The following is a 26,602-nucleotide window of genomic DNA, read 5'->3' on the forward strand; positions in this document are numbered from 1 at the left end:
GAACCTCGGCAGGGAACCAATTCAATGTCTGATGAAGGATCACAGACGTTCCCGGGAGTTTCTACGGAGTCGGTCGTACAAGGGGGCCGATAGAGCTCAGTTATCTCCCTTCCAATCCCGGCAACCTCTGCAACCTCTTGCACAGTCAGCCGTTGATGTGGTCCCAGCGAGGCCTGCATAACTACGCCAATGAAAAAGTTACTTTTATAACTACTAAACCAGGTTCGCTTCTTAATAAACAGACACCACACAAACTGTTTGGTAGACCAATTCAAAACTTTACTTAACATCGGCCGATGGAAGGGAGCGAGAATTCCAGCTAAGTGACCAATGTAGACGCTCGACTGTCCTCGGTCCCCTCCTCTGAACAACAGAATTACATTGCCTTAATGCCTTAAATAGGGTTTTTTTGTCCCCTTAGCACATTCCACAGACATTAGTCATGGTCAGAGGTACAGGAAAAGGTTTCCACAGAATGCATCACATCAAAGGCCTTTTGTTTACATGGTACAAGATATACTAAAAACATTGGCCATTTGCTTTAGGTCATTTTATCTCCAAAGAGATCACCCTAGCTCTTTCGCTGCTTCCTCCCTGTCACTTGGTCCCTCATAAACATAGGCCATTTGCTTTATGTCATCTTATCTTTCCACTTCCCTGGTTCCTCTCTCGTCACTTCGCCCCTCATAAACATTGGCCATTTGGTTTATGACATCTTACATCAAAGAGATCTCTCTAGCTTCTCCTCTCTGCTTGTCACTTGGGAGACAATGTTATGGTATTTATTATCCCACACACTGCAACCTGAGGCAAGCCTAATTTGACACTAAATATAAGCTGTAAGCTAGCCCAGAAGCCAATTTAATATCTTCTTATATTTTTAATTAAAATTCGGCTTCATCACCTATGTCCAAGACACCTCACATGCTCTTCGTCTCCTTCATGACTTCCGTTTTCCAGGCCCCCTCTTCCTCATCTTCACCATGGATGTCCAGTCACTCTAAACCTCCATCCCCCAGAATCAGAATCAGAATCACACTTTATTCACCAAGTATGTTTTGCAACATACGAGGAATTTCATTGGCCAGGTCAGTCATACAATTAAAAGCAACACTCAAAAATACATTTTAACATGAACATCCACCACAGTGACTCCTACACAGTCTTCACTGTGATGTAAGTCGAAATAAAGTTCAAGTCCTTCCTTTTGTTCTTCCTTGGTCGGGGGCCACGAGCCCTCCGTTGACGGGATGATATTAATTCCCTTAGCCGGCGGCGTTCGGGCCCTCCGCGTCAAGGTGATCAGCTCCCGCATCGGGGGGATGACAGCTTCCCCGCACCGGACAATCGAACCTCGCCCTGGGGCTGGTCGAACCTTCCGCGACGTTGGAGCTTCCCGACTCGGCCTCACCCGAGTCTGCGAGCCCTTGATGGTAAAGTTTGCGGTGGTCGCGGTTGGAACGATCCCAGGCAAGGGATCAGCTCTGATGTTAAGTCCACGCACCACGGTGGGGCTCACGACAGTCCGAGGAGGCGTCCAGCTCCATCGATGGTAGGCCTCAGAGCTCGGAGAATGTGATCCAAAAATTGATCACATCTCCGGGAAGGATAAGAACCTGAAAAAAAAGTTTGCCCCGATCCCCTCCCCCCTCCCCCCACATAAAACATACATAGGAACATTAAAACAAACTTTTAACGCACTAAAAAATAACAAAAAGAAAGAAAAAAGAACAGACTGCCGGCAGGGCAGCCATCTCCCCGGCGTCCCTGGTGGTCTTAAAGCCCTCCGTTTCTTCGTCAACCGCGAACCAACCAATTCCCGCCTCCTAATACTCCTCCACATAGGTCCTTACCCTCAACAACTGGTCCTTACCCTCAACAACTTTTCCCTTGACTCCTTCCATTTCCTCCAAATCCAAGGTGCAGCTATGGGCACGCGCATGAGCCCTAGCTATGCTTGGGTTGAGTACGTCAAATAATCCTTGTTTGAAACGTACTGTGGCCCTATCCCCGAACTGTACCTCCGCTACATTGACGACTGCATTACCTCCTGCACCAATGCAGAACTCGCAGACTTCATCCATTTCACCACTAACTTCCATCTGGGACTCAAATTCACCTGGACCATTTCTGACATCTCCCTACCATTTCTAGACCTCACCATCTCCATCGCAGGTAACAGACTACTGACCGACATCTACTATAAACCCACTGACTCCCATAGCTATGTGGACTACACTTCTTCCCACCCTGCTTCCTGTAAGGACTATCCCCTATTCCCAATTCCTCCATCTACGCCGCATCTGCACCGAGGATGAGGTGTTCCAAACCAGGGCATCGGAGATGTCCTCATTCCTTAGGGAACAGGGGTTCCCCTCTTCGATTATAGATGACCAGGGTCTCCTCTCTCATCAGGGTCTCCTCTATATACCGTAGCTCCGTTCTCACTCCCCATCCCCTCACTTGTAACAAGGACAGAGTCCCCCTTGTCCTCCCCTTCCACCCTACCAGCCGTCACATACAACAGATAATCCTCCGACATTTACCACCTCCAACAGGATCCCATCACTGGCCACATCTTCCCATCTCATCCCCTTTCGGCTTTCCGCAGAGACCGTTTCCTCCGTAACTCCCTGGTCAACTTGTCCCTTCCCACCACCTCCCCTGGTATTTTCCCTTGCAACCGCAGGAAATGCCACATTTGTCACTTTACCTCCCCCCTTGACCATCCAAGGACCTAAGCAGTCTTTCCAGGTGAGGCAAAGGTTCACCTGCACCTCCTCCAACCTCTTCTATTACATCGGCTGGTCCAGCTGTCAACTACTCTACATCTGTGAGGCTGCTTGACGATTGCTTCGCCCAACACCTCCGCTCAGTTTGCAATAACCAACCAGATCTTCCAGTGACTCAGCATTTCAATTCCCCCTCCCATTCTGAATCCAACCTTTCTGGCCTGGGCCTCCTCCATGGCCAGAGTGAGTCCCACCGCAAATTGGAGGAGCAGCACCTCCTATTTTGCTTGGGTAGTTTACACCCCAGCGGTGTAAACATTGACTTCTCCAATTTCAGGTAGTCCTTGTTTTCTCCTTCCTTCCCCTCCCCTTCCCAGCTCTCCCACAGTCTACTATCTCCGCCTCTTCCTCTTCCCCTTCCCGCCCCCCTCCCACATCAGTCTGAAGAAGGGTCTCGACCCGAAACGTCGCCTATTCCTTCGCTCCATAGATGCTGCCTCATCCGCTGAGTTTCTCCAGCTTGTTTGTCTACGTCCCCACACATTATGGTGCCTTGAAATGGGGGACTATGTATAAACACGGTTGTAATTTCTATATGGTGAAACCAAAATGTATAAAATCTGACAATGTGATAGTGTCAAATTTGTAAGACACTATCTCCCATGTACAAAACCTTACTGACTATCCCTAATTAGCTCCTGTTATTCCAAATGCAGATATATCGTACCCCTCATAATCCTCTACAGTAACCTACATAAAGGCTTTTCCTTGCAATCCCTTCTTAAATCGAGGCACAACATTAGCCATGCTCCAGTCACCCGGCACTTCACCCATGTCTAATGATTCATATTTCTCAGCTAGGGCCTCTGCAATTTCTTCTCTAGTTTTCTACTGTGTTCTCAAATAAATCTGATCAGGTCGGGGAGATTTATCTACCTTCATATGTCCAGCACCTCCTTGACCATAGGTCAGTGGGGGCGCTGTAAGCCAGCAGCCCTGCCAGCAGCATGTCCGTTTTTTCTACTTTTAATTTTTTTTTAGTGTGTTTAAATGTATGTTTTTAATGTTTCTCTGTGCGTCTTGTGTGTGGGGGGGGGGTGGTGTGTTGGGGTAAGGGGGAAACCGCTTCGGTCGCCTCCTCCACGGAGAAGCGACTTTTTCCATGTCGCCTCCCCCGTGGCCTAACATCGAGGATTGGGAGGCCTTTCCCGGAGACGCGCCCGGGGCTTCAGCAGCGGGCGCAGCGTGGACTCTCATCGCGGAGTGGGTGAGCACTCGCCGGAGGGGAGCCTGCAGAGCACCAGCTGGCGCGGCATCCGCAGCCTGTGATCCCTTGTTGGGGACCCGGGAGAAGAAGATGCTCCAACCGCCGGCTCGCGGCCAACTTATACCGCGGGCGTGGTGTGGCCTTACCATCAGGAGCGGGGTCCTTCGCCGGGGATCCCTGGATGGGAGCTTCGACCGCCGGCCCTGCTGTCTGCAATGCTTCTGGCTATGGCGCGTCGGGAACTTTAAATCTGATTGATCGATGGCTTGATGACAGTCTGTTTTATCAATCAATCTCCATTAACTGTCCCAAATTCTCTAGCCTTCATTATTTTCTCTACAGTAGAAGGAAAGGAGAGATATTGCTCATCTGCTGCTCCACACATAGATAACTGCTTTTGTTTCAGAGTGGCCCTATTCTCTCTCAAGTTACGGCCTTTCCTTTAATTTACATAAAATCTCTGATTTTCCTCAATTTTATCTGCCAGAGTTATCTTTTGCCCCCGTTTTGCTCTCTCATTTTTCTTCTTAAGTATGGTTAGTCCCTGAATCTCCTTCAGGGATGCATTTGGGGGGTGGAGGGGGGCACGACCCAAAGAAAGCGCAGTCTCCAGTGGCTACAACATGAGCCGCAACAGCTGTGTTACCATGATGGGTGACGACAGGATCATGGGTGCATTTTGCAGTTGGGAATGGGGTTGGTGGCTGCAACTCTACAAAAGACAGGGGAGATGGTGGGAGCCAGGGATGGGTAAGCCGATCATTCCATTCACATTTAGTTTACATTTTTATATTTGTTTTAAGTTTCTGACACTCCATGGTGCTTGTGAGGCACAGGAGGAGTGTCATTAATGGCCCACCCAGTATTGAATTGTTGTTTCATTGTCATGTGACCTCTCCGTTGGTCCAGAAATTTGGATAATCCAGAAAAATGGATAATCCAGAAAGACTCTGGAACCAAGGGTGCTGATAAATCGGTGTTCAAACTGTACATATATAATCAATACTTACTCAATAATGTGAACTTGTTAGAGTTTCATATCTTGAGGAATGGGGTAGGATTAGACCACATACATAGTTAAATCAAAAATAAAATTGCATTTCTTGTTGGTGCCTTTTACACTCTTTCTTTGAACAACATTTTTAACATAATTCCTGTGTTATAGTCATTTGTCTCTCACACACAAAGGTAAAGGTTTAAACATTAAAAAAAAACTATGTATGTTTCAAAAGACCTGTTCAATTTATTGATTGTATTGTATGGTTGAAGTCATGGTCTCAACTGAAGGCTGCTTTTATACATATGTCATTGTGGGACTTTGACCTGATTGTGAATATGATTTTAGAATAAATAAAAAAAAAATTTAATTTCCTGGAAGTACTTTATTCAGTTGATGGTCCTAAGATGGCTCTGAAATTCCTAGCTTGGCATGCTGTCATTGCTCACCTCTCTTCAACCCATATGGATCCTGAATAGATGTTTTGAGGATAGTTTCTGGAATAAATTCTGGGGCCCTTCAGCAGCAAATAAATAGTTCCATTCACAGAGATTCTTTGACAGTATTCTAAGCCATTCCAAAAGGTTTACTGACTCAAATAATTGAATTGAATGTTTGACTGTGGAAATTAATCTCACTTTTAAAATATAAATCTACTTTATTTAAATTTAAAACATGTGGAAATAATTAATTGCGTAAAACTGCGTAAACACCTAAATTATCTGAATGTTTCCTTTCTCTTTGCTGCCATTCTTTTCAGTTAAAAAATGGAGCATTGAGCCCTTAGGTTTACCAGCTGACAGATTTATCATGGTAAATCTTCGGAAAAGCTAGATGTTTTTACTCTGTTGCTACCAATATTGAGGCAAACACAATAAAAAATACAGGCAATAATCTATGAGGAAGTTAAAGCTGTTTGGGATTCCATTGCTTCCTGACATTTACAGAATGGAATATCACAAGCAATAGATGTACATCAAAAGCTTCACAGAGGTACAGTGGCTTGTAAAAGTACTCATACCACTTGAACTTTTCCACATTTTGTAATGTTACAACCACAAACGTAAATGTATTTTATTGGGATTTTATGTGATAGACCAATACAAAGTGGCGCATAATTGTGAAGTGGAAGGAAAATGATACGTGGTTTTCAAATTTGTTTACAAATAAAAAACTGAAAAGTGTGGCTTGCAAAAGTATTCAGTCCCCCTGAGTCAATAGAAACATAGAAATTAGGTGCAGGAGTAGGCCATTCGGCCCTTCGAGCCTGCACCGCCATTCAATATGATCATGGCTGATCATCCAACTCAGTATCCCGTACCTGCCTTCTCTCCATACCCCCTAATCCCCTTAGCCACAAGGGCCACATCTAACTCCTTCTTAAATATAGCCAATGAACTGGCCTCAACTACCCTCTGTGGCAGAGAGTTCCAGAGATTCACCACTCTCTGTGTGAAAAAAGTTCTTCTCATCTCGGTTTTAAAGGATTTCCCCCTTATCCTTAAGCTGTGACCCCTTGTCCTGGACTTCCCTAACATCGGGAACAATCTTCCTGCATCTAGCCTGTCAAACCCCTTAAGAATTTTGTAAGTTTCTATAAGATCCCCTCTCAATCTCCTAAATTCTAGAGAGTATAAACCAAGTCTATCCAGTCTTTCTTCATAAGACAGTCCTGACATCCCAGGAATCAGTCTGGTGGTTCGGTCTCTGCACTACCTCTATGGCAATAATGTCCTACCTCAGATTTGGAGACCAAAACTGTACGCAATACTCCATGTGTGGTCTCACCAAGACCCTGTACAACTGCAGTAGAACCTCCCTGCTCCTATACTCAAATCCTTTTGCAATGAAAGCTAACATACCATTCGCTTTCTTTACTGCCTGCTGCACCTGCATGCCTACCTTCAATGACTGGTGTACCATGACACCCAGGCGTCGCTGCATCTCCCCCTTTCCCAATCGGCCACCATTTAGATAATAGTCTGCTTTCCCGTTTTTGCCACCAAAATGGATAACCTCACATTTATCCACATTATACTGCATCTGCCAAACATTTGCCCACTCACCCAGCCTATCCAAGTCACCTTGCAGTCTCCTAGCATCCTCCTCACAGTTAACACTGCCCCCCAGCTTAGTGTCATCCGCAAACTTGGAGATATTGCCTTCAATTCCCTCATCCAGATCATTAATATATATTGTAAATAGCTGGGGTCCCAGCACTGAGCCTTGCGGTACCCCTCTAGTCACTGCCTGCCATTGTGAAAAGGACCCGTTTACTCCTACTCTTTGCTTCCTGTTTGCCAGCCAGTTCTCTATCCACATCAATACTGAACACCCAATGCCGTGTGCCGCAATACTTTGTAGAACCACCTATTGCTGCAATTACAGCTGCAAGTCTTTTGGGGGTATGTTTCTACCAACTTTGCACATCTAGAGTCTGAAACTTTTTCCCATTCTTCTTTGCAAAATAGCTCAAGCTCAGTCAGATTGGATGGAGAGCGTCTGTGAACAGCAATTTTCAAGTCTTGCCAGAGATTCTCAATTGGATTTAGGTCTGGACTTTGACTGGGCCATTCTAACACATGAATATGCTTTGATCTAAACCATTCCATTGTAGCTCTGGCTGTATGTTTAGGGTCGTTGTCCTGCTGGAAGGTGAACCTCCGCCCCAGTCTCAAGTCTTTTGCAGCCTCTAACAGGTTTTCTTCCAAGATTGCCCTGTATTTGGCTCCATCCATCTTCCCATCAACTCTGACCAGCTTCCCTGTCCCTGCTGAAGAAAAGCATCTCCACAGCATGATGCTGCCACCACCATGTTTCACAGTGGGGATGGTGTGTTCATCGTGATGTGCAGTGTTAGTTTTCCGCCACACATAGCGTTTTGCATTTAGGCCAAAAACTTCAATTTTGGTCTCATCTGACCAGAGCACCTTCCTCCACATGTTTGCTGTGTCCCCCACATGGCTTGTGGCAAACTGCAAACGGGACTGCTTATGGCTTTTTTTCAACAATGGCTTTCTTCTTGCCACTCTTAGATTAAGGCCCGATTTGTGGAATGCACGACTAATAGTTGGCCTGTGGACAGATTCTCCCACCTGAGCTGTGGATCTCTGCAGCTCCTCCAGAGTTACCATGGGCCTCTTGGCTGCTTCTCTGATCAATGCTCTCCTTGCCCGGCCTGTCAGTTTAGGTGGACGGCCACGTCTTGGTAGGTTTGCAGTTGTGCCATACTCTTTCCATTTTCGGATGATGGATTGAACAGTGCTCCATGAGATGTTCAAAGCTTGGGATTTTTTTTATTACCTAACCCTGCTTTAAACTTCTTCACAACTTTATCCCTGACCTGTCTGGTGTGTTCCTTGGGCTTCATGATGCTGTTTGTTCACTAATGTTCTCTAACAAACCTCTGAGGCCTTCACAGAACAGCTGTATTTATACTGAGATTAGATTACACACAAGTGGACTCTATTTACTAATTAGGTGACTTCTGAAGGCAATTGGTTGCACTGGATTTTATTTAGGGGTATCAGAGTAAAGGGGGCTGAATACTTTTGCACGCCACACTTTTCAGTTTTTTAGTTGTAAAAAAATTTGAAAACCATGTACTGTATCATTTTCCTTCCACTTCACAATTATGCGCCACTTTGTGTTGGTCTATCACATAAAATCCCAATAAAATACATTTACGTTTGTGGTTGTAACAAGACAAAATGTGGAAAAGTTCAAGGGGTATGAATACTTTTGCAAGCCACTGTAAATTGTATTCATAAGATTAACTGAATGTTGTTTTTAAGTGACCAGATTACATAATTTTTTTGTTTACATATCCTGTGTCCCTGGAACCCTTGTCTCGAAGTACAATAACTTCTCATCAAAAGGTAATTGTATGCATATCTTCCTAACTGCTCCTTAGCCGTGGTTACTGCTTAATTAGACACACATCCCTTGCTTAATTAGCAAAAATCTTTTAAGAATCATGGTAAAAATCTTTTAAGAATCCACTATCATTATATATTTACTGCTGACACATTTTGTCAGCCATTTAACAATGATGGCTATGATATTTAAATATATTATGTGACTCGTGGACATTACTGTTCCCGCTAACCATAAGAATGTGCGGCTGAACTGTACGTGCTAACAGATTTGCTGGTTAGTCTCACTTCTCCTTGGTTTATATATTTTTCTCATTTACAAGTTGGAAGTTGGTGTGTGCAAGCATCCCTTAACTGCCCTGCCTTAACCTTGCAGTTGTCTTTTCAATTTTGAATACTTAAGAAGAGTAATGTAGACAGAAAGGGAAAGAATTGAAAGAATATGATGATAGATCTTTGTCTTTAATGTGACTCCTTGCTACCTATTTAGATTTTCTGCGGTGGTTGACGGACAGAAAACAAGGCCAACATTTTCTGATATCATACAGCAGCTTTCCAGTGAAGGGGCCTTTAGATTTAGTATAGTTGGAATTGAAATGGATTATTTCTTGTCAGTATCCTTGTGATGAATGGCACACTCTATTATGTAAGTCTGTAAGCCTTGCAGGTGTACAGTTCAGCTCAACACCCATTCATATGTTTGAAAATGACTGTGGTAGACTGGATCTCAAGCAATGACAAGATGATGTACAGGAAGGAGTAGCATAGTGCCATGCCACCAACCTCTCCTTCAATGTCAACAAAATCAAGGAACTGGTCATCGACTTCAGGAAGCAGGGTTGAGTATACACTCCGGTGGTAGCGGTGGTACTGAAAGGGAGATGATTGGGCGCCTCAAGTTCTTATCTGTAAATATCACCGTCAATTTGCTCTAGTCCAAACACATTAATGCTTTGGCTAAGAGAGCACACCAACATTTCTACTTCCTCAGAATGTCAAGGAAATCGGTATGTCTCCAATGATTCTTACCGATTTCTATAGATGCATTATATGCATCTTATCCAAAAACACAGCTTGGTAACAGCTCGGCCAAAGACCACACATCAAGAAATTGCAGAATGTTATGAACGTAGCCCAGTCTGTCTCACAAACCCACCTTCCCCCACTCGTGGCCCCAATCCACTTAATTTACGCTTCATGCTGCTTCAGGTAAGTAACTAACATAATCAACGACCACTCATAACTGATCATTCTCTCTTCCCTTTTCCATCAGTTAGAATATGCGACAGATTAAATGTAGGTACCACCAGATTCAAGAACAGCTTCTTCCCCACTTCTATCAGACTCCTGAACGGCCCACTCTTATGCTCAGACGAAATCCCGATCATTCAGTCTACCTGGCTGAGGCACCTGCACTTTCTAAAAATCTGCTCTTTTTCTGCAGCTGCAATATTAAATTCTGCACCATGTTTACTTTTTTGCACTTTATGATGTACTTGCGTATGATATAATTTGCCTGGATAGCTTGCAAAACCAAGTTTTTTTTTTATTGTATCTTAGTACATGTGACAATAATAAACCAACACCAGTGGGCTTACTCCATATTTTCAAGACAAAATGAAATGTAGTTTCCTGTCATTGAATGGTCAGTATGCAGAAGTGAGATTATTGGCATGGTTTCTCATAATGTAATCAATATAGTTGTGGCTGAAACTGGTGATAATTTCACTGAGATTGTTCCTTGTTTTCAGAGACTTCCCCCCAATGTTCCCTGTATATCTCTTGTACAGATTAGAATTCCGTGAAGCTTTACTGCCCCTTGCTCCTTTGAAGCAGGCTTCCTACTCTGATGCATCTGTTTATTCTCCCAATCATGACATATTGTGAATGCCTATTGAAACATCGGACAGGAGTAACTATCTTGTGCAAATGTTGCTCAGTAATTTCCCTCTATATTTTTTTAAGCTTCAGTTAATTGAGCCATTCAGCCCATCAAGTCTACTCCACCATGGCTGATCTATCTTTCCCTTTTAACCCATACTTCTGCCTTCTCCTAATAACCCCTGACACCTGTACTAATCAAGAATCTATCCATCCATTAACTTGGCCTCCACAGTCTTGTGGCAATGAATTATACAGATTCACCTCCCTCTGACTGAAGAAATTCCTCCTCATCTTCTTCCTAAAGGAACCTCCTTTAACATCCTAGAACCTCTGGTCCTAGACTCTCCCACCAGTGGAAACATCCTCTCCACATCCACGCTATCCAGGCCTTTCACTATTCGGTCAGTTTCAATGACGTTTCCCCTCATCTAAACTCGAGCAAATAAGAGACCCAGTGCCATCAAACGTTCATCATATGTCAACACTCATTCCTGGGATCTTTCTCGTAAACCTCCTCTGAGCCCTCTCTAGCACCAGCATCAAATATAGCTCTGGAGATGAGGATAAATTTCTTCAGTCAGAAGGTGGTGAATCTGTGGAATTCTTTGCCACAGAAGGCTGTGGAGGCCGTCAGAGGATGTTTTTAAAGTGGAAATAGATAGATTCTTGATTAGTACAGGTGTCAGAGGTTGTGGTGGAAGGCAAGAGAATGGGTTTAGGAGAAATAGATCAGCCATGATTGAATTGCGGAGTAGACTTGATGGGCCAAGTGGACTAATTCTACTCCTATCACTTATGACATTGCCTTATTAGCAAAATTATCTGTGGAAACAATAATGGATCTATAAAGGCCGACTTACTTCATAATCAAATTCTACAGTTCACAGAACTAACTATTAGTTATCATTGGGATGATGTATCTTACAGTGCACAATTTGTAGGATTGCTTAACACAGATCAAAACTGTCAAATATCCCCAGGTGTGTGTATAAAGGAAAGGCCAGAACGTGAACTATAATCTAACATGAATTGAGTTGGAAAGATGGGACAGTTTCTGAGACTTCCACTGAAAAATTCTAATGGCGATAGTCACTAATTGAAACTCTTAATCGTGGATTTCTGTGTCTCTGCTCCTCCAAACCATACAAGATCTTTGTGTTGACTAAAATCTGTATTTGTGACATTCTTCACTGTTTATTACTAAACTTTTAAGTAAAACTAGACCAAGTGCAGATCCCCCAACGCACCTGTCCCCTACCCGTAGCCCACGCGGGAGGTGGGGTCCCCCAACTCAACCCGTTGCCGAAGGTAAGATTTGAGCACTCCTCAGCAAAGATCATAGCTAATGAGACTCCTCCAGCACTGGAGTTGAAAAACCCCCCACCCTTATAGCATCCTCCCAATTGCAATACCAATTGACCCTCCCCCTCCTGTCCAGCCAGGAGCTATGATGGCAACATTGTTGCAAATGTGCACTTGCTGTGAGATGCCATTGAGCTGAAAAGTTCAGAGTGTTCCTGCCAGTGTTCCTGTCTTGCAACTTTGTATCGAAGTGTGTTGGAATATGAAAAATTATTTTAACTGGAGAAACCATTTTAAATCCAAGGTTTTGTCAGAACATTGTCATTAATAACTCGAGAAATAATGCATGAATTTTTCAGTTACGGCGATTTTTTACTTCACGGCATAAATCTCTATCGTAATATGTAAAAATCTCACCGTTAGCGTGTCGTTTATTCGAGAAGATGTGAATCGCACACGAACATCACACACACAAATAAATACACATTCAAGATCAGACTTTTAATAATTACTAGACCAAGTGAGAAATTAGGTCCCTGTCACACGGGAGGCCTGGTTCCCCAACGCAACCCGTTCCCCAATGCAATATTGCACCGCTCACCCATAGCCGACAACAGCGCAGGGGCTGCTCAAATCCCCTCATTTTTAAACTTTTAAGAAGTGCAATTGCACTTGCTAGCTAGCAGAAATCAATGCACTGTGACTAGAAAATTGCATTTGTACTTGCTAGGGCTAGCAGGACTCAGTGTACTTGGATAGCAACAATGTTGCGAGAATGGCTACAATCCCATTGTGACGTCACAGCCGTAAGCACAGGGAAAAAGCAGTTATTTTTTTCCAAGTTTCTTCATATTTTTGAACATTTTGATTAACAACTCGAGAAGTAATGCATTAATTTTTCAGATAAAGCGAGTTTTGACTTCACGGGATAAATCTCTTAACGGAATAAGTAAAAATGTTACCGTTAGCGCGTAGTTTTTTCGAGAAGATGTGATCGCACACGAACAAATAAATACACACACACACACATCCACACACATACAAGACCTGAATTTTAATAGTTACTAGACCAAGTGGGTCTACCTGTCACACGGGAGGCCTGGTCCCCAACATAACCTGTTTCCCAACGCAATATTCCACCACTCATCCATAGCCGACAACCGCGCAGGGGCTGCTCATTATGCACCCTCATTTTTAAACTTTAAAAAAATGTATTTGCACTTGCTAGGGCTAGCAGAACTCAGTGTATTGTGACTTAAAAAATTGCATTTGCACTTGCTAGGGCTAGCAGGACTCAGTGTACTTGGATAGCAACAATGTTGCGAGCAGGGCTACAATCCCATTGTGACGTCAGCTGTAAGCACAGGGAAAAAGCAGTTATTTTTTTCCAAGTCTTCATATTTTTGAACATTTTGATTAATAACTCGAGAAAGAATGCATGAATTTTTCAGATAAGGCGATTTTTGACTTTGCGGGATAAATCGGAATATGTAAAAATTTTTAACAGTTAGAGCGTAATTTTATCGAGAAGATGCGATCGCACATGAACAAATAAATACACAAATACACACGCTCACGCACACACACACCCACAAGATCAGAGTTTTATAATTATAAGGATATGGATATGGATGAACATTTTCAGTGATATAAAACTAGTTAAATATTTGTTTTTAGGATATAGCTGTGCAGGACCTCATTTCAACCCCTGTAATGAAAAACATGGCGCACCACAAGATAAAAGGAGGTGAGTTTTTTGAATCAGTTATGTTGGAAATTCTTTTTTTTTTACAGTCTTAATTGTTATTATATACTGGTCCTCCCCAGATACAAGTTATCTATTCCTGAGAACTGTATGTAACCTGAACCTAAAGTAAGCATGCAGGTACAGCAGGCAGTGAAGAAAGCAAATGGTATGTAGGCCTTCATAGCGAAGGGATTTGAATATAAGAGCAAGGAGGTCCAACTGCAGTTGTACCGGGCCCAGGTGAGACCACAACTGGAGCATTGCTTGCAGTTTTGGTCTCCTAATTGGGGGAAGGACATTCTTACGATTGAGGGAGGTTAATTCCCGGGTTGGCGGGACTGACATATGAAAGAATGTATCAACTAGGCTTATATTAATTGGAATTTAGAAGGATGAGAGGTGTTTTATAGAAACATATAAAATTCTTAAGGGATTGGACAGGCTAGATGCAGGAAAATATTTCACGATGTTGGGGGAGTGTAGAACCAAGGGTCAGTGTAAGACTAACGGGTAGGCCATTTAGGACTGAGATGAGGAAAACCTTTTTCACCCAGAGACTTGTGAATCTGTGGAATTCTCTGCCATAGAAGGCAGTGGAGGCCAATTCACTGGATGGTTTCAAGAGTTAGATATAGCTCTTGGGGCTAACGGAATCAAGATATATAGGAAAGAAAGCAGAAACGGGGTATTGTTTTTAGATTATCAGCCATGATCGTCTTGAATGGTGGTGTGGGCTCGAAGGGCCACTCCTGCACCTATTTTCTATGTTTCTATGAATGGTTCACAAGTAAAAAATATAGCCACCAAGCAACATATTTAAATGAAATAATAATATAGGTCAGCTAGGTAAAATGTTTGTTAAACTAGTGCATTTAACTGCATTATTCAGATATCGCTGCAAATCGACTTCTTACATGGCAGGAAATGCCAGCAAAAATCCACCCTATTGATTTCCCAAACTCGTGTTTGTATGTACGGGTGCTCTTTCCTCAGTCTCAGCCTCCCCTACTTCCGCCTCTGATCGACACCTCCCTTTTCCAATGATCGCGCTGAATTATCATGTCCCTCCCCCATTGCTTACTGATCAGCAGTCCCACCTCCATGGTCTCGCGGAAAACAGAGTTTTCACCGAATCGTCCCCCACCTCTCAAAACTGGGGGGGGGGATGTGGGAACCGTTTAGTGTGGGATGAATGTCATCGCCCTGTACACCTTCTGCTCAAAGTGAGCATAGAACGCATCTTCTTGCGTTTGAGGTAGCAGAGGTTATGTAACGCCCTCCAGACGCTGTAGCCAGTTCAATGTGCTGTTGTCGAGAGTCATGAGGTCCACCCCTCCACCAGGGGGGTGGAGAACAGCGCAGTCGAAAATGACATGCTGCACTTTTTGCTGGTCTGCTCCACACATGCAGGCTGCTGATGAACGCAGCCCCCAGCTATGCATGCTGGCATTGAACCGGCCGACCCATGTACGGAGCCGGCTCAGGGCGACCCACTCTTTGTGGGTGGGGCTGTGGTGTTCGGTGCAACATGAATTGCGGAGGTAGTGAAGTCTGTTCCCAGCTGGTTCTCCATGCTCCTAGTGTGTTGAAACTGGACCCACAGATGGTCGCTGCGTGACGGGAGAAGGGGCGACGAGATGACAGGCGTTGAGGTCCCAGTTGCTGTGAGTCCTGGGCGAGGTGGTGCAAATGATGTTTGGCGTCCGATGGGGGCTTGCACACCAGCCTATGAGTGACGTATTCTCTGCGAAGCTTGGCGGGTGCGATACCTGCGAGCACCGGCAGAAGATCCATCGGAGTAGGGTGTAGGCAGCCGGTGATGATCCGCATGGTGCCGTTGAGGATGGCGTCTAGCTTGCTTGTATGAGCACTGCGCTCATAGGTTCAAACATGGGGCCACACTATTGCCAGCAATTCTGCCTTACTTCACTTTGTTGTACTCGGGCCTTGCCACAGTTGACGGATGTCCAAGTGGCTATGTTAGAACTCAAGTTTGGCCGGTATTGTCTCCTGCATTCCTGACCTATGGTATAATTAATTGTTTACAAAATGGGTTTGGTGGAAGAGGAGGAATAAGGATTATAAAGATGTAAAATATTCTGAGTGAGAAGGAATGCCGTGCAACTGTTGTGTTTGGGGTTTACAATAAAAACCTTTGACTTCAGATGAAAACCTCAGACTGTGTTCTCCAGAAATGATTTCACATCTGTTTTATCCTGCTGCCTTATTCCACATTACAACATGAAACTACAACAATGTTCTTGCCTTCATAAGTCCACGTTCTCTTTTTGAACATTTTTCAAATATCTTGTCTTTACCTTCTTTCCATATGAGATATGGAAAAATATTTCTGAAAACGAATACTATCTATCTATACGGAACTAAAACCTTCATCTTGTCCTCTTCTGGTTTGCGTTGTTTTAACATTTCCTCAAAAATGATACCCGAAAGCGCTACGATTCGCCACCTTACTCGTCATTCTCCTGTGCTGCAAGTGCACCAAGTTTTGTTCTGATCGGTGGAATATTAGAAAAGTTATGAAGGTTTAAAAATCCCTTCCGGTACCCGCTGTCAATCACCGGCGGCAAGGAGAATAAAGCTGAAGGACCGGAGTGAACAGAGTGCACCAAGTGCGGTGTGAGCAGAGCGCAGAGAGAGAGAGCGCAGAGATCGAGTGCGGTGTGAGCAGAGTGAGGATGGAGCCGGGAATGGGAGCCGTTGTGCGAGGCCGAAAGCTGAAGGTGCGGAGTGATCAGAGTGCGGGCTGCAGTTGCAGTAACCACAACGATGAGCCGGGTGCTGCTGAGTGAGGCCGAAAGCTGAAGGAGCGGAGTGAGCTGATTGCGCACTGCGAGTGCGACCACAACCCTCCCTGCCACCACAACCCTCCCCCCGCCACCACAATGACCCCTCCCTGCACACCCACCCCCATTACCCCAGATGCCTGTCCAACCCCCCCCCCCACAGATCCCCCTCCCCCACAACAACCTCCCCCCACAACTCTCCTCCATCCAACACCCCTCCCCCACAACCTACCCCCCCCCCTATCCCCCACACACCCCCCCCTCCATCACCCACACCCCCCCCCCTCCCCCACACACCGCCCCCAAACCCCCACACCCCCCTCCCCCCCCACCCACCCCCCTGCCCCCACCGGACCCCGACTGCAGCCGCCCTCTTCCCGTGGCGGCAGGACGCTCTTCGCCAGCCTGAAGCCGAAGCCGTCCCCGTCCCCTGCCTACAGAACACTCCTGCCGTTGCGTTGGGGGACTAGGTTTACCGTGTGACTGCGACCCAACGGGTCTCACTTAGTCTAGTTCTCTATCAAACGTCTGAACAGATAGCAAGCTAAATAAATTAATATGTCGTACACCATCCTTGTTTTTCTTTCAACTGTTTAAATAACTTCCTCAAATAATAATGCTATTTGTTCAGTTAATTACGGTGGCTTGCCCACATTCTAATAATTGCTTGGACAATTTTCCTAAAGTATTTTTGATTTGATCTGATTTAACTGACTCAAATTTTTGGAAGTGGAAACATTACTTCTGTTTAATCTCAAGAAGTAATCTTAAAGATACCAGCGTAGAGAAATCTAAAGATGAAGTTGGATTGACTGCCTGTGGCAATTTTAATCAAGGGAAGTGTGTCTGTTTTGGGAGGATTGTGGAGGACCAGCTGAACTGCCTCAATGCTGATGATGTTGGTCTGGAAAGAATGCTAACTATTTGGAACACCTACCTCATTGGCAGTATCTTTATGATATGTTGAAGTGTACAGGAGAGCTGGATTACTGCTAGGTGGTAGATTAGGAGTTTTGTTCCAGGTTTTTAGGTCTCGATCTTCAAATACCTTTCCATCAGTCAATGAAAGGTCACACTGGCACATTGAAGGTGATGGTTGCCTGTCTTCCTTGAGAGATGTCTTCTGACATACTATTGGTCCCTTATACTCTCGTGTTTATTTTGAACCATAATTGTTAAAGAGTGGGGTTGTACATTGGAAATAAGTTGGCTGAGGATTTTGGTTTTGTGAAAAGACAATTCTCTTGTTACCTTCATAACTGAGTTAAGAAATAAATGCTTGGCTTCTGAGCAAGCATAAAATAAAAGCAAGTGTTGTCTGCAATTTAAGGTTGGGTGACCTTGGTTCTGGAGTGCGGTTGCTGCAGGTTAAATATTTTCCCCATCTTTTCCGAACATTATCTTTTGTCCACAAGATTACTCAGTTTCGTGCCATTGTTACAATAGCCTGGAAACTGTGGCAGGGTTTGGGTAGTCAATTGTAGATTTCACATTGCCCTGAGTCAATTAATAGAAAGAGCTCCAACTTCAATCAAATGTCATCAAAGCTATGTGGAAGAGGAAATAGGAAATCTAATTGATATTTATATAGGATTGATTATTTTTGGAGTGATAGTACACATGTTCCTTGGACACAGAAGGTGTTAATAATAATGGCTTTTGGTCAGAAACAGAAAAATAGGTGCAGGAGTAGGCCCTTTGAGTCAGCACCAACCATTCAATATGATCATGGCTGATCATCTAAAATCTGTACCCTGTTCCTGCTTTTTACCCATATCCCTTGATTTAGCCCAAAAAGCTAAATCTAACTCTCTCTTGAAAACATCCAGTGAATTGGCCCCCACCGCCATTGTGACAGAGAATTCCAGATTCACAATTCCCTGGGTGAAAATGTTTTTCTTCATCTCAGTCCTAAATGACCCTTATTCTTTAACTGTGACCACTGGTTCTGGACTCAGAATCAGCATTCTGGTTCAGATTGTTGCCAATTTTAGATTGTTGTCAAGATATTTTTAATTTTTAACATGTGCTTGCAATTTAAGTGTTTCCTCTGTTTCTCTCCTGTATGAATGAGGCATCCCCTTAAATATCAATTAATGTACTTCAATTATCTGCTTCAATCACTTCACATTCTTAACACTCACTGGAGAAATACCAATATATTTTTTTTAGATGCCTACTTTTACGTTCTAGACAGTACCATAAGGGGCAGTTATGTATGTGATTACTTTATTGAATTTTGTCATCGTTTTCAACCACTGGAAATTGGAAAAAGCATGCTTCCTAACAGTACAGCCCAAGAATATGACTGATAGGGACAGCAGAAGTAGTTGCAATCACTTTTAGCCTGAAATGCTAATTAGATTATCCATCTGGCTTCCTTCTGAAATTCATAGTACCACAGATATCTTTAACCATTCTGATTCATTCCAAGTGATACCAAGGGAGTAGAAGCTAAGGGACCTTCCAGCTGCTGTCCTAGGACCTGTGCTCCACAACTAACTACATTAGCAGTCATAATAATGGAGATTATCTGACAATGCTGAAGATTTCCCAAGGTATGTCGTGTTCATAAAAAGCAGAACTTATCTGATCGTTGATTACTAGCCAATCAGTCTACTCTCAATCATCAGCAAATGATAAAAGGTCTCAATGGTGCTTTCAAATGATATTTTCTTCCTGCATCATACCAAAATTAATAAGTGTTGTACAAGCAACAAATCAGAACACAGGTGATGGAGGAATGCAACAGAAATAGACTAGTTTCTGTATCCAGGATTATCAATCGAGCTTCTGAAACTGGATCACTATTGCCTAAGAGGATAGGCAGGTGCGGCTGCAAAAGAACGACGACTACAAGAGATAAGGTCTTGCTGATTATGGAAAGTAAGAAGGATGTGGGAAAGACGAGAGATGCCTTGAAGAAAGATTTGGAGGCAGCAGGAGGCTCAATAAGCACAAGCACTGGGTGCCAACGCTTCATCAGTCAGTCTGAAAACCAGTGGACCCATGAAAAATAACTTCTAACTGCTGCAATGAAAAAACAATTATACTAGTTGGTCTTAAAATATAAAATACTGGACATGAGGACTAGCAAAAGGTATTCAGTGACCATAGCCATTTCTTGGTTCAAAGCCAATGTAGCCAACATGCTCGGAGTGCAGTCAGACAGCTGGTGAGAAAAAGCCACATCAACCAGTTTGTCAAACATCCTGAACAATTGATGTTCTTGGATTGTTTCAGCTACTATGGTATTTGTTCACTGCACCAGTTGACGGAATGATGAGAACAAAGCATTATGTTGATGCTGGAAATTAGGAAGACTTTTCCAAAAGGATCTGGGATATTCCAGCAAGACTGCACTGTTTCACACAAATCTGGTGACTCAATCTTTCCAGCAGAAGGGCATACGTTCCTTGGACTGAACTGGTAACTCATCTGACTTGAATCCGATTGAGAATTTGTGGTCAATTATCAAGGAGTAATTTAGAGGAAAGGACGATACCACAAGACAGAAGCTAATTGAGGCAATAATTTAGCTGTTATGGACGTGAAAAAAAATCTTCAAACTGTCTGATTTCATGCCAAATCATATCAAAGACTTGATAATGAACCATGGTGGGCATATAATGCACTAAAGACATAATGTTGCAATGATAATGAATAAAAGGTAGCTCTGCAACATGTACATTGACTTGCTATATACAAGTTTATGCTTGATTCAATTTTCACAAAAATATAAGCTTTCTTTCCCTCCACCACTGGTGCACAAGGGCTGTATTGCATATCATTGCAAAAGCATTTAAGACTAAAAACTCTCAAAATCACGATTTCTACCATTAATAACAATGGTTACTGGCTTGGAACTATATCATTTTTACTGATAGCTGACTATTTTCTCAAGGTTAGTCAATGTTGATTTTATCAGTAATATCCAGTTAATGTTGACTTCCGTCAACCATTATCAATTAGGCCTTCCCTGGGGTCCAAATCAGACAATGTCAAGTTCTATTGGGTCTGCTCTACTGTTTAAACCCAATGATTGACCTTTTGGTGTTTGGAAATATATGGTTATATCATAACAAGGTCCCTAAGTGGCTGTAGGATGAATTGCATGGGGTAAATCCAGTGCTTGGGCCATTGTTGAGTGATCCTTGTGGTGTTATCAAGTGTAACCTGACTCAGGACTGAAATTGTGCATTTATTCCCCATGGGCAGATTGGTTTGGATCAGTGGGAATGAAACTCAAAATCTCCAGTTAGATCTCTGGATTTAGTAGTTGGTGGCTCAGGGTATTAACTCCTCCCCAAGTAGGTGGACCCCCCATTTAAATACATTTAATGGCACTTTAAATTTAACCTTGCAGGTAGAGAAGTGTTTATTGTTAGATTTGCAAGTGCATTCTTTACTGGCAATGTCTCTTGTTCAAAAGAAGTAAAACAATGTCTTGATACAGCAGTGCCATTTGTAATCCAGGTTTGTTTTTGAGGGTGACAGAATCTTTTGTTGATTTAGTTTAGTTGTCATTAATAGATGATCAGTGTGGCTTCCTTCTGAGAATCACACAACCACAGACATCTTTAGCCATTTTGATACACTTCAGTTCATCTCAAGGAAGCAGAAGTGGAAAAGGTTAAGACAGGCAACTCAATTGCAGTACTTACATGGTTTATTGGCCAGGGAGAGTTGAGGATTCAGCTTCCCTTAAGATAAGAGTTATAAAAATCACTTTTACAACTTGTCACAAAAACAATTTAAAGATTTAACTATGAGTTGTAGAGTAGCATCATAAAGTTGATCAATTCTTTGGTTTGAAGAGATTCGCTTTTCTATGAAATCATGAAATATTTCATTTGGGCAAGATGAAGTGAAGCCTTTATAATTTTAATTGATTTAATTTTATTTCCAAGTAAAGCACTTCCTTTTCCAGTGGTAACGTTGTGGAAAAAGTCTGGAAGTGGAGTACTTAGGATTACATGAAAACTTACAAAATGTAATAGGTATATGACCTGTTAAAAGGTCATTCCAGAAATTCATGCTAGAAATATGGCCCAGACAAATGGCTCCATGATTACTTCAAGGATTTGTAAATGTGCATAAAGAGTGAACATTTATTTGGATAAATCCTAATCTTCCAATTCATATAGACATGTAGGTGACCTAGGCAACATTGAAGCTGATGAAAATGGGACAGCCCGCTTTGATATGGAAGACCGGCTGCTGCGCCTGGCAGGAAAACATTCAATTATTGGACGTAGTATAGTGGTAAGTGTCAAAGTTGTATCGTCACATTAAACAGCAAAGTGTTAATAAAAAACTCATTCAATTTCTCCACTATTAACTAACAGAATTGAAAAAAATGTACAGCAATATGTCCAGCCAGAGTGAAATTCGGTCTCATTCCATTCTCATTGCCTGTCATGTAGTGGTGACTTACACCATTAGTGGAATGAAGGCTGGGTGACTGTTGCCAGAATACCTATGATCTCATGTTGGGAGTGTGTGGCAAGCTGTGAGAGGCATCAGCTAATGTAACAGCAGCACGGTAATGCAGCTGGTAGAGCTGCTGCCTCAGCACAAGAGACCTAGATTCCATCAGGTGCTCTGTGTGGAGTTTGCTTGTTCCCCGTGACTGCATGCATTTCCTCTGGGTGCTTCAGTTTTCTCCCACATCCCAAAGAAGTGCAGGTTTGTATGTTCATTGGCCCTTGTATGTAGGGAGTGGGAAAACATATGTGAAATGGAAAACATATGTGACAGATGGATGGTCAGCTTGGACTCTCTGGGCCTATGGATCTGTTTCCATGTTGTCTCCAAACTAAACAGCATTACGGCCTTACGTGGATGGCATAGATTGGTGAGAGATTCATTACTGGTGTGTCTCACAATATTCTTGGCCACGTTAAAGAGAATTAATTACTTTCTGAACATAGATGTTCCGATGGGGAATAATATGACCATGTATTCAGCGCGACCAATCCTCTACTCATTCTGGTTGCTAAGGGGAATTTGTGCTAAATACTTGCAACATTTGATATTTTATTCCCCATCTTACTTAAAATTAATAACTGCCAATACAAATTGCAGAAGATCTAGTACACTGAAAATCAATCCCTTTCATAACACTGGCTGGGTAGATAGATGGTAGATCACCTGTTGCTGATTGCATGTACAATTGTGTAAAGTTACTGGAAGCATTGAGCCTTAACTTTGCAACACCAACATAAAACAATCTGTTCCCTATGCAAAATTGGGCGTTGAGTTTGCATCCTTGATTTTGACCACAATGTGCATTCAAATGTGTCGCCATAGGGAAACTGGCTTAACATTTGTATCACCTAGAGGTTCTACAGAGCCACAATGTGATCTTAATTAAATCACTCAGATTCTGCTATCCTGGAAAGTGCATCTTAATTTATATAATCTATGCTGCAATCAAACATGCTTCAATCTGTTTGATTGCAGTCTTCCCAGTTCTAACAGATGAATATTATGTATTTGCTTTATATTTACTCTATGAATAAAGATAGTATTTATATGGAATCAACTGATGCATCTTTTCTATTGCTTAAAGGTTCACGAGAACGAAGATGATTTGGGCAAGGGTGGTAATGCAGAGAGTCTTGAATCAGGAAACGATGGAACAGGTTTAGCTTGGGGTATAATCGGAATAGATGAAGACCCCAAATAAATATGTGGTAGAAATCCTACCTAGAGACACTATGACTGATTATTTTCTTAAATCAGCACTCATTATTGAACAGCAATTGATTCAAAATTACATGCAGAGAAATATGTATCGTTTATAGCAACATGCATGTAATTGTGAACCATGTCAGTAATTTCATAGCCTATTTAAAGGGCAGCATATTTCAAAGAAAAATTGGAATCAACTTTTTTCTTTAAGTATGAATATTGATATCAAATAACTTGGATATGTTACTAGGTCTACAATGCAAGAACTGAACTGACACGACTGAAATAACCTAGTTTAATACCAGTACCATTAGTAATTTAATTTATTTTTTACGTCAAACGAAATTACCTTCAAGCCAGTGTGATTCTTAGAATTCATTGCTTGAACAATGAGAGGAAAAGTAAATGCTGTTCAAATTTATCAATTGTTTTAAATTATTTTTTAAAGAAAGGGCAATGTAATGATATCCCATATTCTAGTGGGTAAAATCTAGTACAGTTTATTTTAATTTCTTAAACTGAAATATTTACTTAGCATTTAGCCATAAAGTACTTGAAAATATCAAGCTCTTTTCATGCATGTGATTTAACACCAACAGTCTGTCATTTCCACAAACTGGTAAAAATAAAAATTATCATCAGTCCATTGAGTTTTATGGTTGTAATTTCCTCTATTGAATAGCCTTCTCTAAATAATTGAGGCAAGGGAAAAGCTCAATTGAACAAAGCTTTTGTAAGTATTATTATACACTGGACAATTTTCTTGTACATTTTGACAAAGGTAAATTTTATTATTAAAGCATTCTGCTTCCGAAGTCTAGCATCGATGGATTTGGGGATGTTCCAGATCATCATGAGATGATGACAATGTGTAAAGCTGTATTTGTGGCGGGGGGTCAATTATCGCAAGATTAACTTTTTTGAAAAAAGGAGGCAAAACTGGAAGAACAAAACTGCTTCCCAGAACTATTTTTAAATGGTCAATATTGCTGGTTTTTGTTAGTTGTTTTCATAACCAACAACACTGGCTATTGCACGTGCCCTTCAGCACTTTTTTCCCTTGTCCTGCTGCCCCTCTTCGAAATCTAAAGTTGGCTGACACATGTTAAAATAATACCTAGACAATGGTTAGTTCTAAATTTCTAGTTATTAGCACTGAGATGAATGAATATTCACCATATATAGTTTCAGAATTCACAACTCCAAATTAATATTAAAGTACTTTGCACTAAAAAAGGATTTAGAATCACTGTATTTAGCAACCTGATTTCCATTTCAATAAATGTAAAATGTCGTTGGAAAAAGTCCACAATGCTTCAATATTCTGATTGGAGTAGACAAGGAAATTAACTGTCCTGAAGTTACCAATTGTAACCTGGGAATATGGCCATGTAAAAAGCTAACCACATTGCAGATCCATTGGAGGAGACATTTAAAACAGACTTCAATCACAATTTGAATACTATACACAATTCTGGTTTCCATATTTTAGAAAAGCTAATAGACGTAATGGTCAACAAGTCATAAAGCGTTGAAACGGTCCTTCGGCCCCATATGCTCATGCCGACCAAGATGCCCCATCTACTACACTGGTCCCACCTGCCCACATTGAGCACGTCCTTCTAAACCTTTCCCATCCATGTACCTGTTCAAATATTTTACATGTTTTAGTACCTACCGCAACTACTCCCTCTGTTCCATATACCCACCACCCTTAGTGTGAAAAAGGTGGATAGAACAGAAACAGTGTGAACTCATTTGACTAACTGTTGTCCAAGAATTGCATACTGAATTGAGCAACTTAAATCTTTCCCAATCTTAAACCTATGATTTTTGATTTCCTTACACTGGGCAAAAGATTGTACATCTACCCTATCCCCCTCATTATCTTATATACTGCTATAAGATCAACCCTTATCCTCCTTTGCTCCAATGAATAAAGTCCTCGCCTGTCTAACCTCTGTATAGCTCAGGCCTTCCGGTCCTGGCTACATCCTCGTAAATCTTCTTCACTTTCTCCAGCTTAACAACATCTTTCTTGGAGCAGGGTGACAAAAATTAAACACAATACTTCAAATGTAGCCTCACCAATGTCTTGTGTAACTGTAACATAACATCCCAACTTCTATACTCATTAGCCTGACCAATAAAGGCCAATGTGTCAAACGCCTTCTTGACTACCCTATCTACCTGTAACGCCACTTTCAAGGAACTATGCACTCCTAAATCCCTCAGCTCTACAACATTCCCCAGAGCCTTGCCAATTATTGTGAAAACATCTGAAGAATGTGCATTTCCATTTGTGAGCAAATCTAGATAAGAATAATAAAAGGCATCAATGAGTCAAAGGAATTCTGAAAATTACCTTTAAAATGATGAGAATTAGGGAGCATGGAACAGAAACCATGTGAACTAATTTGATTGAATGTTGACCAAGAATTGCATAGTGCATTGAGCAACTTAATGGGCCTGTCCCACTTAGACGATTATTCAGGTGACTGCCGGAGACCGTCAAGTTGCTGGCAGTCGCCTGAAAAACCGGCACCTGGAATAGCGACTGTCAGAATGGAACACACACACACACACAGAAACACATCACACAGGCAGGGGCCAGGGCAAGCGGGGAGAGCGCTGTCTGAAATTCACATGGTGCAAAGCCAAGGTGATACAGACACACCCGCGATGAACAGGAAGGTTGGCGCTGTAATTAAGACAGCTAGCACAGTGTATGGTAAGTCCTTTAAAAGAGGGGACGGGGGGAGATGGAGAGAAAGAAGGAGTGGAGACAACTTTTAAGAAGCCAGACAACTTCTAAGAAGCCAGAGATATACAGCTGTGAATTTTGGCGGACATTTAACATTACCGGTCGGTTATCCTTGGTTATGGAAACTTACGTTTTTTTTCCCCAACGAGTCAATGAAATTCACCGGTCAGCACCGGCTACAACCTACGAGAGCCTTCGACTTCCTGGCAACCCACCTAAGGCTCAAGAATTCTCAATACTCTCTGTGACGGCTTCATTCTAGTCGCCGCTAATTTTTCAACGTTGAAACATTCTCGCCGAGCGTAATGAGGTCGCGACTAGTTCCCAGAATGTGGGAACTCCTCACGACCATGAAGGCGACTCCCCAGCAACCACCCGTGAACATGTGGCGACTGCCTAGTCTTCTGCTGTCGCCTAAGTGGGACAGGCCCATTAAGCTCCTGCGCCTGAGGCAATAAGGCAACAGTCACTTCAAATGTAGCAAAGGGTTGTCAAATCATCAGAATGTTCCAAAAACCATTTAGGCAGGATACT

General features: G+C 42.5%; 1 protein-coding gene across 1 annotated transcript in view; it reads left to right on the forward strand.

Annotated features, from left to right (window-relative positions):
• The window catches only part of LOC129702644 (superoxide dismutase [Cu-Zn]-like), a 61,145-nt gene extending 37,197 nt beyond the window's left edge, over nucleotides 1-23,948 (forward strand). Inside the window, exons 3-5 of the mRNA XM_055644500.1 lie at nucleotides 13,735-13,804; nucleotides 21,756-21,873; nucleotides 23,183-23,948. Of these exons, the coding sequence (XP_055500475.1) occupies nucleotides 13,735-13,804; nucleotides 21,756-21,873; nucleotides 23,183-23,299 (305 nt within the window). The 3' untranslated portion in view covers nucleotides 23,300-23,948. The remainder of the gene's footprint in view (nucleotides 1-13,734; nucleotides 13,805-21,755; nucleotides 21,874-23,182) is intronic.
• The last annotated feature ends 2,654 nt before the right edge of the window (nucleotides 23,949-26,602 follow it).

The sequence above is a fragment of the Leucoraja erinacea genome, chromosome 13 (genome assembly GCF_028641065.1).
Source record: "Leucoraja erinacea ecotype New England chromosome 13, Leri_hhj_1, whole genome shotgun sequence".
NCBI lineage: Eukaryota > Metazoa > Chordata > Chondrichthyes > Rajiformes > Rajidae > Leucoraja > Leucoraja erinaceus.